The sequence below is a fragment of the Typopeltis vanoorti genome, chromosome 19, assembly GCF_054136105.1.
Source record: "Typopeltis vanoorti isolate ZY-2024b chromosome 19, IOZ_Tvanoo_1.0, whole genome shotgun sequence".
In the NCBI taxonomy this organism is placed as follows: Eukaryota; Metazoa; Arthropoda; class Arachnida; order Uropygi; family Thelyphonidae; genus Typopeltis; species Typopeltis vanoorti.
Window position 1 is genome coordinate 10,728,459 of NC_143567.1, and position 20,387 is coordinate 10,748,845.

The 20,387-nt window shown below is 35.5% G+C and overlaps 1 protein-coding gene across 1 annotated transcript in view; it reads right to left on the minus strand.

Annotated features, from left to right (window-relative positions):
- Positions 1-20,387, minus strand: part of LOC150095851 (protein strawberry notch homolog 1-like) — a 527,670-nt gene that overhangs the window by 64,786 nt on the left and 442,497 nt on the right. The window contains exon 24 of the mRNA XM_090409548.1: positions 1,886-1,974. Coding sequence (XP_090265674.1) covers positions 1,886-1,974 — 89 coding nt within the window. The remainder of the gene's footprint in view (positions 1-1,885; positions 1,975-20,387) is intronic.

The following is a 20,387-nucleotide window of genomic DNA, read 5'->3' on the forward strand; positions in this document are numbered from 1 at the left end:
AGGGTCCAACTTTCACATCCATACAGCACCACAGGGAATACCATTGCTTTCACGATTCTGATTTTTGCTGTGAGGCTAACATCTTTATCTTTAAAGATCTTGCTTAAATTTGTCATTGGTTTTTTTCTGAATAATAATCTTCTAAATTTCTTTGGTACAATAACCATCTCTTATCAATTCGGGATCCTAGGAACACAAAATTGTTAACTGCTTCCATTTTCTCCCCATCTACTTCAAAATCATTAAGTTCACATGCTGCCATAACTTTTGTCTTTTTGAGGGTTAAGTTTAAGACCATATTTAGCACTTTCTTCTTTAACTTTCATAATAAGTTCCTTCAAATCTTCTTTGCATTCTGCTAGCAAGGTGGTATCATGTGAATATCTCAAATTATTAATATTTTTTCCACCAATTTTAATTCAAACTGGAGACTCCTCCAGCCCTGCCATTCTTAGAATGTATTCACTGTACAAGTTAAACAGGTATGGAGATAAAATACATCATTGTCGCACCCCTTTACCTATTGTGAAATAATCAGTTTCTCCAAGATCTGTTCGGACATTAGCTTCTTGTTCATAATAAAGATTCCTCAGAAGGATAATGAAATGCTATGGGACGCCCATTGTTCTTAACATATTCCACAGTTTCACATGATCTACAGAGTCAAAAGCCTTGCTATAGTCAAGGAAACAAAGGTAGACATTCTTGTGATATTCCTGTGCTCTTTCTATTATCCATCTCACATTGGCGATTTGATCTCTTGTTCCTCTGCCTTTTCGAAATCCTGTTCATCTGGCATTTCTCTCTTCATGAATGGTTCCAGTATTTTCTGAACGATCTTAAGTAAGACTTTACTTGCATGAGAAATCAGTGTTATAGTTTAATTTTTGCACTCTCTTGCATCGCCTTTCTTCAATAAAGGTATATAAACTGATTTTTTTCCATTCCCTAGGCCATGTAGTGATCCAAATTCGCTGACATAGAACTGTTAAAATTTTAACTGCCTCTTCTCCCAGGGCTTTGAGCAGCTCAATGGGTATTCCATCTCCTCCTGGTGCTTTCTTACTGGATAGCTGTTGCAGTGCCCACCTCACTTCACTCTCCAGTGGTGCTAACTCCTGTGTATAATCCTGCTCCGCAAATTTCTCAGTAATTTTGGACTCCTTTCTGTAAAGGGCTTCAAAATTATTGAGAAATTTGAAGATATACTCTTTCTTTGATGTCTGCAGCTTCTGTAAGATATCCTTTGTGTTTACTTTTCAATACTGTCACCTTGGCACTAAACTTCCCTGTTAGTTCTCTGATCTTTTTGAAAAGATCTCTTGTTTTTCCTTTCTTGTTTCGGTCTTCTATTTGTTGGCATTCCTGGTTTAAGTATTTTTCCTTGTCTCTTCTGCCTTGTCATTGAAACTCTGCATTCGAATGCCGTACATCCTGCAAATTTCCTGTGGCCTTCATTTTCCTCCTTTCCTGAGCAGTTTTGATGGAATCTTCTGACAGCCATTTGGACTTCTTCTTACAAACTGTTGGAATATTCTTCTTTGCTTCTGTTTTAATTATATCTTTAATTCCCATAGTTCATCTGGTTCTCTTTCACAGAGAAAGAAATTACTAGTTAGTAATTTTTTTCTCCTGCCAACTGTGACAAGACAGGATAGGACAGCCTACAGAGCAAGTCATGAAAATTTTCAAGAATTAAAAATACATAATTAAACAAACAGCTAGGTTCAACTGTATACATTAAGTGGTATATGAGAAAAGTTTCATATACATATGTGTTTTCATGTATATGGATATGAACTTTTAAACTCAAGTAAGCATTTCTCAAAAAACTTCTCCATATGATATAAATTACATATGTATACATAATTAAACACATATTTACCGTGTGAAGCTCTGATTTAGCAGTGCCTGTGGCATGTGGCCTAATATAGCAGTTACATTTCACTCTCTTTACTTGATTTCCCCCAAGATCTGTTAAGGAATAGTGCATGTTTTTATACTACACATTTTAGTTACTAGAATTAAAAACAAACTATATATTGATTACATACTTTAAAGGGAATAAGGATTTTTTAAAAAACTTTTTTTAAAAATCAAAATTCAAGTGCAGGAATGTTTTTTTTTTTTGATATCAACTTTGTCTCTCTCTCTGCTAACGAGATTCTTAGTAAATACTAAAGTAACACTCTCAGTAGACATATTCAAATCAATTCATATAGAGTAATTCATCATTCTGCATCATGAATGTACCACTAATGTAAAATATATGGTCTCCCTTGGTCAAGTTAACACTGACTCTTTCAAGTATGGCCTTTTCAATCCATAACATTTTGTGGGTAGGATTCACATAAAAATTCAACTTGCAACACAAATGTATTACTCCTCTTCATTTATCCTCCACACATCAGTGCTCACTGCAGCAGTAAACACCACATTACAAAGAAAGCATATACAACACCTAGATGTTAAAAATCTCAATCTAAAATCCGATAACATCCAAGCTGTTCCAAAAATTTACTACAGGATTTTGTGAATCCATCACTATAACCATTCCCCCCCCCCCCCCCAAATGCTAAAAAGTATCTTATACTTTTGAAACTCTCTGATTCCAATCTTTGAGTTTCTTATTCGGTTTTAAACCAATGTGGGATTTAATATCCCCTTAATTTAAATAATGTTTATATTGCCAAAATGAAGCCTATTGGCTCTTTATATTTAAGTAAAATGCTAAAAAGTTTTATTTATTGAGCTCTCATCAAATCCATCTACAAAAATTTAAACAAAACACAAGAATGTTTTATGTGGCTCCCACCTGTGAAAGGTTTTTGTAAACTTACAGTATGTTAGTAATGTGGGTGGGCTAAAAATTTTCTTCCTTTAGTTTATTAATTTTATATCAAAATGAATCTAAATAAATACAAATATCTAAATTTTGTATTTAATTTTTTTAGTCTGGAAACCCTGCTCTAGAGACCAAACATGGAACTTTTTCAAGCTATTTCAAGCCTCTGATAAACTGGGCAGTGGTCTCACATTGAGCGATGAAATTCATCTCACACCTAAAAACAATTGCAGATATCCATACCATTGGGGGATTCAAACCCACAACCTGTTGACTGGATATGCTAACCACTCAGCAACCAGGCCAGAAAATTATAGAGGAAATTCTCCAATGGGTGTTAGTTGTACAATTTAGGCAAGCATACTTGACAAAAAAAAAAAGCTAAAAAAAATTGTGGAAGAGAAAACTGGAAAAAAATAAGCTGGGACAAACCAAACAGAGGTTGTCAGAATCAGAGTATCACTTTAAGACAAAGTTGAGAAATCCTGGGAAAACCTATTTGAAGTGCTACATTATGTCAAGCACTCGATAGTCTATCTCCGAGTTGTAAGTCAGAACTGAAGAAGTATGGTTTAATGTTAAATCAGGTTTGAGACAAGGGTGCACATTACCTCCACTGTTATTCGCCATCTGTATGGATAACAATATGAAAGAAAGTGGCACTAACCCCGATATCAAAACTAGAGATGTTAATCTCAGCTCACATGTTATACTCCTTAATAAATCCAGTACACATATGCAGGATTCCCAAACTAAATTGAATAACTGCTGCCATAAATGTCGTAATAAACCAAGAATAAAAATTCAAAAATTCAATTGCACAAGTTAAGGAGAAAATTATGTATGAAGACTTAATTATTGGGAGCACTTAATGAAAGTATGACAAAATCGTAATTCCCCAGTGTAAAAATTTACAATATTAGCCATGCCATACAGATGCAAAAAGGTAAGGCGAAGGAAAGGATTGTCTTGGTTGGTACAAATGATTTGAGAGGCGAGACATATTCTATGAAGGGAGGATGTAAAGGAGTTGTTATAAGAGATACAACTGAAGAGTGAGAAGGTGAAGATTTTAAGTCTCCTACCATGAAATGATAGAGGCAAAATCCTTGAGGAGGAGGGCATTGGCAGCCAATCAATCTATATGTAGATTGTAGAAGAAGTTAGGAAGTAGGATTTGTTAATCTGTGATCTGTGTTTGATGGAAAGAAGGATCTGTTCAATGCAGATGGACTGCATCTAAATGGTTTAGGTACCAGGTGTCTGGAGAGAGAGCTTTGTTCACCAAGCATGCTGAAGTGCAAATTCAGAAAATCTTAAGCAATTAGGGTGAAAGCAAGTGAGTTTGGGCGAAGTTTGGATTAGTGTGAGAATGACCAAGTGTGGAATCTAGTCTCTCAAGCAAAAATATTGAATATGGTTGTCAATTCAGGAAGTAAAGGTGGGTGGCCAATTAAAGGGATACTACAATTTGTATATACTAATGCCAGAAGTATCAGGAATAAGAGGGAGGAGTTTTTGGCATTGATTAGTGCAACGTGGCCAAAAGTTATAGGCATTAATGAGACTTGGTTAAAAGCAGATGTAGTTACAAGGATTGAATGTGAAGTGTTTAGTATTTTCAGGGAAGGCAGGATGGGGAGGATTACTGCTGATGATAGCAGATGAATTGCAGCCAAAAAGAATAGGAAACGGACGGCAGGGTGGATGTTCATTTGAGGCAATCTGGTGTGAGATTAAGGCCACTAGTACAAAATATACATCTGGAAAACATGCATTACATATTAGTACGATGAGTACAAGTTGAGTGATTATTATGGGGGACTTCAATTATGGAGATATAGACTGGAATGAAGAAAGATCATGGCAGGAAGTAAGCAGAATTTATACACCTCCTAATATATAATTACGTAAGACAGCATGTGAATGGAAGGTTAAGGGTGGGAGAGTATTGTACCTGGTAATAGAATCAGAAGAGCTATCCATAACCAAGGTAAAAATACTGCCTCCAATTGGCAAAAGTTTTGCCAATTGGAGGCAGTATTTGCAGTCTTGACTTGGGAGATTGTAAAACCTGAGGAATATTGTATCAAGAAGTGGGATTTGTGGAACTACATGGCATGTTTAGGAAGAAGATTAAATCTGTATCATCACATAAAATGTTGCAGGGTAAGGATGTTAGTAGTGCATGGGATCATCTAAAGCTGTGGTTCTTAACTTTTATTTTTGCACCTGGTTAAACTATAATAAATTTGGTTTAATCCTTCATCCAAGTGTAAGCAAACAAAGTTTGTGCCTGAAAATATCTTCAGGACTGAGGTATGGTGGTGCAAGTCACAGCAAAGGTGGATCAAGTTCTCATCATTCCTTGTCTCATTGTCTCCCATAATGCAAAGCACATCTCCTTACAGACATGTATACTGCTATGCATTAAGGGAAGGGCCACTATCCAGACTGGTTTCGACCTTTATTGAGGTCTCGTCAGTGGGAGGCAGACCCAGAGTGGTGATACTAAGGCATAAGCAATGGAGAGGTCATATTTACCTAAACAAGTACACGAAATATACATCATCATCATCAAATTCCTGCCATGTACCCTCAATGGGTGTACAGGATATGATAGTACTACATGAAAAAAATTACATCATTACTAACTTCCTATCTACAATTTTCCTCCAAATCAGTCTGTTACTTGTCAAGACTCCAACATTATCAGATCTTATATTTCTATCGTCTAAGGCAATTTGTACCGTATCAATCCACCTATATCTTGGTCTTCCTCCGGGTCGTTTTACTGACAACCTGGCAGAGAACACTTGTTTTGCTAATCTTTCCTCGCCCATTCCGTTTAAGTGACCATATCACCTGAGATTAGCTCTGCTAACGCATTCCTGGATGCTGACAATGTCAAGTTCTTTCCTAATATCCTCGTTTTTAATATGATATTGCCATTGATGCAATCTGTTCATGCCTATAATCTTTCTCAGGACTCTCATATCTGCGGTGTCTAGTCTTTGGTCAAGTGTTTTACTTCTGACCCAGCTCTCAGATCCATAAGTTAAAACTGCTTTGAACACTGTCTTGTATACAGCTAATGTATTCCGACTAATTTCTCTCTTATTCCATATGAATTTATTCAATTGACTTCCCACCATACCAGCTTTGCTGATTCTGTTGTCTATTTCTATATTTAATTTACCATCTTCAGTAAAAATCGTGCCTAAGTAGCTGAAATGTTTTACTTGTTCCACAGGTTCTCCATTCACAACACAGTTGACATTTTCAATGATTCTGCCTATTTTCATTGTCTTTGTCTTTTTATTGCTGACCTTCATACCATATCTATTACAACAGCTATTCAATTTAGTCAGAGAATCTTGCAGACTTGTAGCGGATTTATTTAGAAGTATAACATCATCCACATAAAGCAAAGAGCTGACATTAACATCTCCAATTTTGATATCATGTTTAATACCACTTTCCTTCATAATGTGATCCATATAGATAATGAATAACAGAGGGGATAATGTACATCCTTGTCTCACACCAGATTTAACATCAAACCATCTTCCTGTACTCCCTTCAATTCTAACTGCTGACTCACAACTCAAATAAAGACTGAGTATTGCTTGATATAATGCCCCATTGACACCATATAACTGTAGCGTATTGAATAGCTTCTCTCTTGGCACCTTGTCATATGCCTTTTCCAAATCGACAAAACTTAAATACAGATCTTTGTTATATTCCCATGCTTTCTCGACTATTTGTCGTAAAGTGAAGATCTGATCCTGACAGCCTCTATTTGGCCTGAATCCAGCTTGTTCTTCACCAAGCTTTTCTTCCACAATTCTTCTCAACCGTTTCTCAAGTATACTTGCATAGATCTTGCCAGGAACACTCAGTAGGGAAATACCTTTGTAATTCTCGCATTTAGTTTTATTTCCCTTTTTATATATGGGTACTATGAGAGCTCTACTCCAATCATCGGGAATTCGTCCCTCTGTCCAGGCTTTCTGAACTATGCAGTGCAGCCACTGTAAGACTCTTATACCACCATACGTCAGCATTTCTGGTTGAATATCATCTACTCCTGCTGCCTTTCCACATTTCAAGCCTTTGATGGCTTTTTCTACTTCAAGTATGGAAATGTATTCCTGACTGCATGCCTGGTCAGTGTTTTTTACCACTGTGCTGTTATCACTGCTTGTTTCATTTGGCAGTTTTTCAAAGTAATTACTCCATACCTCAAGGATATCTTTTTTTTCTCCCGTTTTCATGTCACCTTTATCATCTCTAACTCCTTTTACAGCACTCTTTCCTCCATTCCTAAGCTTCTTCAACAACCTCCAGAATATTTTGCCACCTTCTTGATATTTATTTTCTATATTCTTGCCAAAGTCCTCCCATGACTTTTGTTTAGCTAGTTTTACACAGTGTTTAGCATTCTTGCATTTGTCTCTATATTCTCTAAGAGCACAAGCTGACTTATTTGACAGGAACTTTTGATATGCTTTCTTCTTTTCCTTCACTGCCTCTTTAACTTCCTGTGTCCACCAGGGAGTTCTGATTTTTTTATCCTTGCACACAACCTCACCACATGCCTCTCTGGCAGAATCAATCAATGTTTTCTTCAGAGTTTGCCACTGAATCTCCAAGGTTTGATTACTGTTCTCAAACTCTTTCATTTTCTTTTCAATAATCTTTCTGTATTTTAGTCTACAGTTCACATCTGAGAGCTGCTCAACTTTTATTCGCTTTAAAACTTTCTTACATGTTATTCTTTTCAATATGAAATTCAATTTTATCTTGCTCAAGACAAAGTGATCACTTCCAATTTCAAATCCTCTGTACACTCTGGTGTCCTGCACCAGGGAGAAAACATCACTATCAACAATAACATAGTCAATGAGACTTTTCTTATTCCTAGCCTCTTCTCTCCATGTGAATTTGTGCACATTTTTATGTTGGAACATGGTGTTAGTAATAACCAGTCCATGTCCTGAGCAGAAATCCAACAGGTATTTGCCATTATTATTAGCTTTGCTCTTTTCTCCAAATTTTCCCAAAATATTTTTGTATGTCTCACAATCATTTCCTACTCTGCTATTTGGATCCCCAACAAGGATCAACTTTTCCTTTTTCATTGTGTCAGTTGCTTTTTCTAAAGCCTCAAAAAATTCCTCCACTTCTACCTTAGTAGAACCTTCTGTGGGACCATAGGCACAAATAAGTCTCATTGTCCAGTTCCCCATTCTCATATTTGCCCACATTACTCTACTTGAGACTGACTGCCATTCAAGAAGATTAGCCTCGTATTTTGTGTTGAATACTATGGCTACATCTTCTTTTCCTTGATTGTCATTGCCTGAATATAACATTTTGTATTTATTGCTCAGAGAGATCTCACCAGTTTTTATCTTTTTTGTTTCAGTCACACCTATTATGTCGATCTGGTACTTATCTGAGATCCTGCGAATTTTTCAATATCAAGTTCAATGTTCGACAAACAAAGTCTCAAGTTTTTTTTATATTTAGTTTATAGTTTATTATATCAAGTTTATTATTATATTAGTAGTGTTGTAATGTTTACTCCCCCCCCCCCCCCAGCACCCCTGGGGGAACACTACTGCCCAGGTTAAGAACCACTGATCTAGAGGAAGCAGTATTAAATTGTATACCTAGGGTAAGGAGGGTTAATCAGGTAGGAGTTAGATGGATGAGTAATATCATTGAGCATGAGCTGCAGAAAAAGAAAATGCTGTATTAGAGTTCCAAGGGAAAAGAGAACAAAATAATTCCTTTGCATAAGAGAGGTTCTAAGACTACAGTAGCAAATTATAGATGAATTGGTCACAATTGTGGTGATAAAAGCACTAGAAAAATGATAAAAAAAGAGAATTCAAGAATGGGTAGATAAAAATATGATACTGTATGAGGGTGAACACAGCTTTGTGTATGTAAAAAAAGTTTTTAAAAAAATTAAGTTGAGCAGTTTTTACAGGTAAACTGCAGACCCAACTATATAAACAAAATTGAAGAAAGAATGAAACAGTTCAAAAATAAGAATCAAACCGAATCTCATTGTTAAACTCAGAAGAAAACATTGATTGATTCAGCTAGGGAGGCATGTGACGAAGTTGTCTAGAAAGACAGAAAAATAAGAACACCACGGTGGACACAAGAAGTTAAAGAAGCAGTCCTGAAAAAGAAGAAAGCATTCCGAAATTTCCTAGCAAATAAGTTGGCAGATGTCTTAAAAGAATACGGAGAAAAATTTAAGAGAGCTAAGCTGTGTGTAAAAGTCGTTAAACAAAAGTCATGGGAAGATGCTGGTGAGATATGGAAATAAATATCAGGAAGGTGGCAAAATGTTCCAGAGGCTATTGAAGAAGCTTAGAAATGGAGGAAAGAGTACTGAAAAGGAATCAAAGATGACAAAGGTGGCGTGAAAACTGTAGAAAAGGATCCTTTCCTTCATGCTTACACGGTGATTAGAATACATCATGAAAATTATAGAAACAACCACCATGTTAGAGTAAAACTTTAGTTTAATATCAACCAAAATAAACACTCAATGTTTTGACTTTCACATTAAGGTCATCATCTGGAGTATACACAAAGAAACAAGCTGCATTACAATCTAAACAGTAGTATGCTAAAAAATTACTCATCAACCTTTAAATTATTGGCCCTGAACTTGGGTGGAAAAAAAAAAAACTTACTACATAAAAGTTAGTCCTGTTATTATTATCTATTAGGTAATTAAGTTGGAGAGCACCATGTTCACAAAAAATAAATGATTAATAAATAAATAAATGATATATAATAAAATGAAAACCGATTTTCAATAGTAAACTGACAATGAGAACCAGCTCCCTTTCCTGGATACACTGGTCATACGTTTTACCGCGAGCCTACACATACTGGTCAATATACATGCTAATTCATATTACCCCTTTGCAAAAATTTCAAGTCATTAACATCCTCAAAAACAGTGCTATAACAGTTTTCTCTAATGAACAAGCTCTTAAACAAAAATTAAAAATTATTAGCAATACATTTATAAATAATGACTATAGCAAAAATACTATTAATAAAGTTCTTCATAAAACTTCATCAAAAAATAATATAGATTACATTAAAACCATAGCTATCCCATCATTAAAGGGTTATCAGAAAAAATTAATAGAATCCTACACCATTATGCCACTTTTAAACCACCTTTAAAATTAAAAAACATTCAACTCCTCTAAGGATCCTCTCCCTAGCATTGCCACCCTGGAATTTATTGCATCTACTGCACCTGTAACTTATCACATTATTATTATTTGACACCTCCAGGGAGTCCAAAGACTCATCGAGGGAGGGCACCTGCTGTACAACTGTCTTCACCACTCAATCCACCAGCTGACTGCAACTACACCAACGCCATCTACCGCCGACCACCACTAGTTTTTCCACAGACAATCACAAACATCCATGCCTATGGCGGGATTCAAACTGGCCGAGTGGTTAGCGTATCCGCTCTCCAGCCAAAAGGCTGGAGAGCGGATATGCTAACCACTTGGCCAGCCAGGCTGGCTAATATTGGGGAAACTGAATGTACAATCCTTATCTGTAAAAAAGAACACAAACAACACATTAAATTTAAGAAGTTTGGTGAAGCAGGCCTCTCAAATCACGGTCTCATCAGTAGTAGAATCATATTAAAAATGAAGGTATTAGGAAGGAGTTATTGTTTGCATTCAAGAATGTGTGAGCAGAACTAATATGGTTACTTAAATAGAATGGAGTGAGAGGAAAGGTTAGCAAAACAAGCGTTTGATGCCAATATGGCAGGAAAAAGACCCAGAGGACCAAGTCAGGATTGATTCAGTCAGAAGTGCCTTAGAAGAACATATGTTAGATATGATCATATAAAGTGCTGATAAGTAATAGACTGGAGAAAAATTATGGATATGAGATAAATAATGTAATTGTCGCAGTAGTCTGAACACTCCTTAATGGTGTGTGTGTGTATATATATATATATATATTATTAAAACGTTTTAATGACTGATACCGAGAGATAAAGAGATGACATTGTTAGTTTCTGAATTAAACGAAAGTTAAATGAATTTACGTTTCCTTCAGACTTAACATGGGCTTGCAAATTTGAATCAATTATTGATGTATCAGAATATACTAAACTCTTGTAAATTTCACTAAAATGTTACTAAGCTGAGAATCCTTCAATTTATAAGTGATATTATAAAGTATTATGAATTGCTAAACTGCTTAAGTGGAAGTACTTATAAATTGCTGGGAGAAAGAGATAATCCAATTAAATAGAAATGGCCGGAATCGAAACACATGCATCAAAGAGTACAGGTGCACCCTTTAGTAAGCAAATAAGTCCCCTCCCCCACACACACTCATACGCACAGAAGAGTAGGCTAAGATTTCCGTGTGTGGTGTGCAATACTGGGTGACGTGAGGTGAGGTGACGCTGAGAAAAATGGAGGAGTAATCGATGACGTGGAGTGAACGTGTGGCGTGCAATTTAAAAAGTCATGCAGCGCCAAGAAAACTCTTGTGCTCTTGTTCTTTAGGCGGAGTATTATTCTTACTCTTGTGTGGAGTTATGCTCCGGAGTTTTCGGGCGGTCTTGCTGATGGGTATGGAACCTCCTCGTGGCGTCCCCTCGTTCCCCACGGATTCGAGACAATGACGGAGGAACTTTGCCGTAGATTTCCCAATAATTTACCGGTCGGCGACCAGCCCAGCAGAAGGTATTCACTGATGCTTACAGAGATGTCGTTATGATGTTGAACGAGCTCACCATGGAACAACGTCTACCTATTTTCGATGGCAGAAGTGCAGATTGAACCTTGAAGACTGACTCAGAGAAAGCAGAAGGAACATAGTGTCAAAAGTAATTGTATCTACGAGATATGTAAAGTGGCCAGATAAGTCCCCAGCAATTGGTAACGTACAATTTGTTTTATTTTGTGTATATGTGTATTAGAAGAATATATGTAAAATTCTAGAAGGATAATCCCTGAATCCGAAAAAGGAATTAGAACCAGTGTGAGACAAAGGAATAGGTATCCGCCATTAGTAATTCCTTTGTCCTACAAACCACTAGCATCGTTCTTGTAAGTATAGATCGGCCAAGAGAGATATTGAAGTTAAGAGAATTAAGATTGAAGATAAAGTTTTAGTATAATTAAGAATAATCAAAAGAGGTAAAAATAAGAGAAAATATAGAGTAAATAATAAAAATAAAGATAAGAGAGAAAAATTTTACAGTGGTGCAGCCGGTAGGATTTGATTTATAGACCTTAGTCATCATCATCATCATCATCATACGTATCAAGGATTTAGGCCTAGTAATAGGCCTAAATATTGCCTGTTCCGGCCTTAGAAGTCATCGTTGAATCGTTTAAGAGGACGTACTGGTTTTCTTTTTCCTAATGGCTTGTATTTTAAGGCTTGTTTTGGTAATCTTTCTGTTTTCATTCTTTGAACGTGTTCCATCCATCTATGTTTTTATTTTTTAATATTTTCAATTACTGGTTCTTGGTTTAATTCTTTCATAATATCTTCGTTTCTTTTGTGATCAAATAGGGTATACTTTGCAGTTTTTCTCATAAACTTCATTTCTGCTGTTGTTAATCTTTGTCTTTTTGTTTTATTGTCCAGATTTCGCTTCCATACATTAAGACTGGTAGGGCTAATGTATTGTATACTTTTAGCCTGGTTTGTTTTTGAACTAGGTTTGGTTTAAATATAGAGTTAATTACTCCTGTTATTTTTAAATATTTTGCAATTTTTATGTTTATATCTTTTTCATTTTCATAAGTGATCATACATCCTAGGTAGTTAAATGAATTCACCTGTTCTAAGATCTTGTTATCTAATACTATTTTAGTTCTTGCTGGATCTTGTCCTTTAAAGGCCATAGTTTTTGATTTTTCCATTGATATTATCATACCATAATCTTTGGATATCTCATTTAGATTTAAAATAGCTTTCTGTAAGTTATCTTCAGAATTTGTAATTATTATTTGTCAGCAAAAAGGAGAGTGTTTAAGTTCACAGTAGGAGAAAGTTTAATTCCTTGATGTAAATTTTTATTCCATTTTATTATTATTTCATTTAGGTAGATATTAAAAAGAGTTGCTGAGAGGGGACATCCCTGTCGGACCCCTTGGTTTATCTCTCGCGTATATGATAGCTCGTGATTTAATCTTATTTGTATTTGATTATTGTCATATATACTTATGATAGCTTTTAGGATATTATTTGGTATTTGAATTGCTTTTCATATGTTAAATAATGTTTCTTTTAACTTTGTCAAATGCTTTTTCAAAGTCAATAAATGCAATATGTGTTTCTAAATTGTATTCTCTTCTTTTCTCTATTATTAATTTTAGGCAAAAGGCCGGGGTCTATACATGATCGTCCTTTTCTAAATCCATTCTGTACTTCTAAAATAAAGTTTTCGGAATATTTCATTAGTTTGTTATTTAAGATTCTGCTGTATATTTTGTAACATGAATTTAGTATACTGATACCTCTATAGTTTTTAGGGTCATCTCTATTACCTTTCTTAAAGATAGGAATCACAATTGCTTTTTTCCATTCTATTGGGGGGGGATACCAGTTGAGTAAATTTTATTTAAAAATAATAAGAGTCTTCCTTTGAATCTTGTTCCTGCGTATTTATATAGTTCTGAACCTAGCTTATCTTCTCCAGGTGATTTTCCGTTTCTTGTTTCTTTCAGGCTGATTTCTAATTCTTCTTAAGTTATTTCTTTTTCATTTTCATTAATTGTTTGCCAGTTGTCTTTTTTAAAATATTTGTCTGTCCACAGTTCTGTGTAGTAATTTAGAAATTCTTCTAATTTCAATTCAGTGTTTAATTTTATGTTTTCTTTGGTATCTGCATTTAGGTGTTTCAAAATCTTATATACATTGGTTCTTATTTTATATAAATCATGTTCTAAATTAGAAACAAATTTATTCCATGATTCTCTGTCTTTTTCTGACTTCTCTTTTAGCTATTGCTCTTATTCTTTTATATTCTATTTCATCTTCTAATCTTTTACTGCTTAACCATTTGTGATAGGCTTCTTTTTTCTTTTTGATTATTTCTTTGTTTGTATCATCCCAGATCTTCAGTTTTTTTTCTTTAATTGAATTTTTTGGTCTTTCCTAAGCTTTCATTTGCTGCTGCATTTAGTATCGTTTTTATATTAAGCCATTCTATTTCTATTTCTTCATTTTGTTTTATTTTATCTAGATACTGGTTAATTCTTTGTTCATATAGCCATTGTACATTTGTGTCATTCAATAGTCTAGTTTTATAAACAAATGTTTCAATTTTTCTTTCTGTTCTTGTTACTTGTAGCCATTTAGGTGGTAATCTTAATTTTATTTTAACAAGGAAGTGGTCACTGCTTATTTCATATCCTCTGTGAACTCTAACATCTAGTGAAAATTTTGATGTCTTTTCATTTAATATGAAGTAATCTAATATTGATTTCCATCCTCTTGCTGCCCAAGTATATTTATAAAAAAAAAAAAAAAAAAAAAAAAAATCAGCTAACGCCTTTTTATTCCCGTATATACGGGAGTAGGCGAGGCCATATAGCCCTATCTAACTTTTGGAGACTGAGTGGGCAGTTCAATCTCCACTGGTACCCAATCAGAGACAGATGGCCCAAGGCTATCACTAATTAAGCGGTACGCAGTGAAGAGAGACGGCTCAAATGTGCCGCCATCTCGTGGTCTCTAACCCTAACACAATATATTTTAATGTCTGAAATAATGTGGGTTCTATGGTCGATTTTCTTGAGTTTACAGGACGAAAAACCCGAGTTTCCGGGAGGAAAAACCTGCTTGCCCGTGCCAGAGATCGACTAACTCGGGAACCGGTCGAAAAAAGGCTTAGAAAAATTTCCTCTAGTCGCCGACTAGACTCGAAACCAAGACTTCCTTCGTGCGGCCTAGCGCGATGGTGTGCAAACGCCACATCCACTGAGCTACACAGGCTCCCTGTATTTAATAAATAAAAAGTATATTTAAAAGTATATATAAAATACATACATAAAAGTATATTTATGTATGTCTTTATGTTTATAGAAGGAATTCATTATTTTTAGGTTATTATAAACTACAAAGTCAATCAATTTTTTACCATTTTTGTTTAGAGTGTGTTCTCCATGTATTCCTAAATTATTATTAATTTTCGTGTTTCCAATTCTTGCATTTAAGTCTCCTGCTAAAATTATGTAATCATTTTTATTTATTTTATTATATATGTTTTGTAGCTGATTATAAAAATCAATATTATCCTGTTCTCTTCCTTCTTCTGGGGCATATAAACCAATTATTGTTAAATAGCCTCTATCTATTTTTATTCTAGCTTCTATTATTCTTTCATTCCATAATTTATAATGTTTTAACTGTTTTGAAAGGGAGTTATGAATCCAAATCATGACTCCTGCTTGTGCTCTTTGGTCTCTGTCGACTCCACATTATATCACATTAAAATTTTCAGTTCTCATAGTTCCTTTTAATTTCTTTTTTGTTTCAGTGATTACTGCTATTTTAAAATTTCTTTCATTTAATAATTGGTCTAATTCTATTTCTTTATATGCTATTCCTCTAACATTCCAGTTTGCTATGTGTATTATATTTTGTCGTTTCCATTTTCGTTTTCCCTTTTCCATTCCAGGGTCGTTTCCCATAGATTCAATCCGATTATCTTTTTCTGTCAGCTTACAAGTATGGTTATGTTCTCCATGTCAGGGGACTAGCCTGACGATGGAATAGTTCAGTGGTAGGGCTGCTAACTTAAGCCTTCTTCTGAACTCGCCTTCTTCCGAATTTAAACCCATAGGAGGAATAGGGTATATTGAAGGGGAAAGGGTAGATTATAGAAGAAATATAGTAAGGTTTAGAGAGAGGACATAGTTGTAAAGCCAGAAATGAAAAGACCCCATGGCCCTCGAGTACTCTAATAACACAAGGGTCATACTGGCTGATAAGGCCTTATAGGAAAGATTAAAGTAAGTGGGTCTCCCTCAAAGTAGAAGAAGGAGAGGATAGATCCAGCTAGGGGTCCATGGGAGTGCCGCTTCCCTTACAATCAAGATGATTGGCCCTGTTGGTCCATGAGTCCTTATTCAGTATATTCGGACCACCTCACCATATATATATGTATATATATATATATACACACACGCACGTGCATGTACACACACACATGGTGGGCTCCCCTATCTGCCACCCAGGGGACGCGCTCTCTCTAGGGGTTACAGGGTTCCCTGAGAGATAGACCTTAGTACATAGAAATAAATAAATCAAAGTGAGCAAGTTATAGAGTGAATCAGGCAGGCCTGATATTAAGAAATTTTGAAGTGTAGAATTGGAAAAATTTGTAACTGGCAGATCAATATGGCACTCTCATCAAGCACTAGTATTGACGATATGGAATTCTTTAGGACGGTGAATCCTCAGCAGGTATTCCCGCAATTCTCTGGAGAGGAAACTGACGATGTTTTAGCCTTCTTTTTCTACATAGAGAAACTAAGAAAATTGGCAAACCGGTCTGATTTTCAGTTGCTAATTTTACTTAGGAGTAAGTTAGTGGGAAAAGCGAAGAACTTCCTATATTCCTCCCCGATTCTAAAGGAAACTCTAGACTATACTAAGTTTAAAGAAACATTAATCTCTCAATTCTCAAAACTAAGGAGCATTGGACCCAACCTCTGGAATTTACAAGGAAGCGCTCAAAAGGATAGGGAAAGCGTAACAGACTATTATAACCGTCTGCTAATCCTAACCAACAGTCTCAGTATTTCCAGTGAAGACAGATCTCATCTAGACTGGGCAGTTTTTCTTCAATTTAAGCAAGGATTAAAACCTGAACTAAGAGAAACTGCATATAAGAAAAGGCTGACAAACCTAGAGGATTGCTACAATGCTGTGAGAGAGAAAGAACAGATGCTTGGCGACATTTGTCCCGCATCAAAATTAGGCCAAATTAATGTAATTAAGGAAAATAGTGATAAGACAGAAAAAGAGCATAAAAGGGAAAAAGGAGCATCCAGAAATCAAGGGAATAATGATGGACAGAAGTCCATTAATGTTAATCTAGGGTCTGATTGTAATGAGAACCTTATGACAGAGAAGAATCAGATTAGTAGGGAAGAAGTGAATTCCATGATAAAGTGTGAGGTGGAATGATTACAACAGCCTGTGATGGATCGACTCGATGCTGTATTACAACAGTTGACAACCATCTCAGTCAATTCCACAGAACCTCATGTCTTGCATGAAGAAGAGATCAAAGAGACAATAAGACTAAAAGTTGAATGACGGAATCAGCCTATGCTAAGCTGAATTGATAACATGATGATGAAATTAGAAGCAATGACTGAACAAAATTCTAAAATCTATAAATCTCAGTCACAAAGTAGTTATGCTCAAGGAGATCATAGGGAACCCCCTAAATGCTTCAAATGTGATAAAATCGGACATATGGCAGGAAATTGTTTTTTAAATAGGAGGCCTCCATGGAACAACAGCAGAGAGGCAAACTTCAGACAAATGTCCCGTAGTAACAACAGGAGAAATAAAGGCCATGCAAGAATGAATGCGTCAAGGATGATAATCCAAGGAAATATACACAGATCCCTGTGTAATATCTTAATAGATACTGGTTGCAATGTCTCTGTCATAACTAATGATTGCTTCCAGAGTATTAAGTCAAAAATCTGGAGGGGCATTGCAGAGTTGAGAAGACCTGCCAGACTGTCAACCATATCAAAATCAATCTGTTACGCTTATAAGAAAGTTTGAGCAAGAATATATTTGCCTGAGTTTGGGTTATGAGTATGGCAAGATCTATTGGTTCTTCCCTCATCACCTAGCTCAAGTTCGCAGATAATTTTGGGAACCAACTTTCTAGAGAGGTACAAGTTTTCTTGTAATTTCTCACGGAATGAAATGTTTCTCATGGGAAGGAAACGGTGTAGTAAAGAGAATCTTAAAGCCAAAAGTAGGGATAGGAATGAGAATTCATATGAAGAAAGAATGCAGAGTGAAGCTAATGTCATGAAGACAGATGTAGGATGTGAAATTGTAGAAAATAATCAGATTGAATCTCAAAATGCTTCAATCTCAGAAGTAAATTGTCAACCTGAAATGTATCAAAATTTGAGTGATGAAATAGCAAAAGATCAAATTAATTCAGAAGGAAGTTTGAAGGACGACTGTCCAAGGACAGTAGAGATTAATTGTATTAAATTACTTAATGTCGGAACTGAACAAATAAGTAGGCATAAATGGAGGAAACGCTCAAGAGAGCAAGTTCAAAACATCACTACAAATAAGGCACAGAACATGACAACAAAAATTGCAATACCTAAAGGAAGTGAATCCCCCCCCCAGAGAATTCACGTGAATGACCCGCGACAACAAAAAAAAAAAAAAAAAATTATTAAATTTTTTTGATGAGAGAGAAAGCCTTTGTTAAGTTCTGATTTAAATGAAAGTTAAATGAATTTACGTTTCCTTCAGACTTAACATGGGCTTGCAAATTTGAATCAATTATTGATGTATCAGAATATACTAAACTCTTGTAAATTTCACTAAAATGTTACTAAGCTGAGAATCCTTCAATTTATATGTGATATTATAAAGTATTGTGAATTGCTAAACTGCTCAAGTGTAAGTACTTATAAATTGCTGGGAGAAAGAGATAATCCAATTAAATAGAAATGGCCGGAATCGAAACACATGCATCAAAGAGTACAGGTCTACCCTTTAGTAAGCAAATAAGCCCCCCCCCCGCCAACTCATACGCACAGAAGAGTAGGCTAAGATTTCCGTGTGTGCCGTGCAGTACTGGGTGACGTGACGCTGAGAAAAATGGGAGGAGTAATCGATGACGTGGAGTGAATGTGTGTGGCACGCAATTAAAAAAGTCGTGCAGCGCCAAGGAAACTCTCTTGTGCTCTTGTTCTTTAGGCAGAGTATTATTCTTACTCTTGTGTGGAGTTATGCTCCGGAGTTTTCGGGCGGTCTTGCTGATGTGTATGGCACCTCCTCGTGGCATCCCCTTGTTCCCCCACGGATTCGACAATGATGGAGGAACTTTGCCGTAGATTTCCCAACAATTTACCAGTCGGCGACCAGCCCAGCAAAAGGTATTCACCGATGCTTACGGAGATGTCATTATGATGTTGAACGAGCTCAACATGGAACAACGTCTACCTATTTTCGGCAGCAGAAGTAAGTGCAGACTGAACCTTTGAAGAATGCCTCAGAGAAAGCAGAAGGAATGTAGTGTCGAAAGTAATTGTCCAGACGAGATATGTAAAGTGGTCAGATAAGTCCCCAGCAATTGGTAACGTACAATTTGTTTTATTTTGTGTATATGTGTATTAGAAGAATATATGTAAAATTTTGGAAGGACTCTAGAGAAAGTTTTCTTTGAATGATAAAGTAATAATGAGAATTTTGAGTATTTTGTTAAGTAAATTAATTGAGAGCACGTGGAGCCTAAGAACTGTCTTTTAAATGATAGAAAAAGTTGAGAGCATTTTGTGAGAAGAAATTGTATAAGAGCTCATGAAGCTAGTATAGTAATTCAGCTAATAATTGTCCTTAGTTTAATGAATAAGTGTGATTTTTCAAGTGTAAATTGTAAGCCTTAACTGAAGTTCTTTGTCATGCATGCTAAGATAGACATTGGGAATCTAAGTAAATTAGTGCTCATTCATTAGCAATTGCAGATTAAATATTACGAGTGAATTCATAGTATGTACAATGCTTCAATTGAATTAAATGTTTTTTTCTTTTTGTTTAACTGATGACTTGCCTGATTTTCTTCTCTGTTGCACTTGCTCATAAATTACGGACCACAGCGGGAGATTAATTTATAGAGAGGCTACGACTGCAAACGTAACTCTTAATAACATAAGATTGTATGCTAAACCGTGTTCTGGTTCCTGAATTCTACACTATCTGTTAATCTAGGATTCGGGGTGGCGCAGTGAAAAATAAATTTTCCTTGAATCCGAAAAAAGAATTAGAACCACTGTGAGACAAAGGAATAGGTATCCGCCATTAGTAATTCCTTTCCCACAAACCACTAGTATCGTTCTTGTAAGTATAGATTGGCCAAGAGAGATATTGAAGTTAAGAGAATTAAGATTGAAGATAAAGTTTTAGTATAATTAAGAATAATCGAAATAGGTAAAAATAAGAGAAAATAAATATAAAAGAAGTAAAATTTTAAAACATGGTATATTTTAAAAGATACTTCTAGTTTCGTTGAATTATTATTATTATTATTATTATTATTATTAAACAAGACCTCATGGAGTCAAAGACTCATCTAGGATGTCCTTTTATCTCACACACATCTCATCATACCGGGTCTTAAACACATTCAAACTCCTTGCAGACACCACACTCTCAGGCAAGGCATTCCAATCATTCACAACTCTGCACGAAAAACACCTGCCTCTCACTCCCCTAC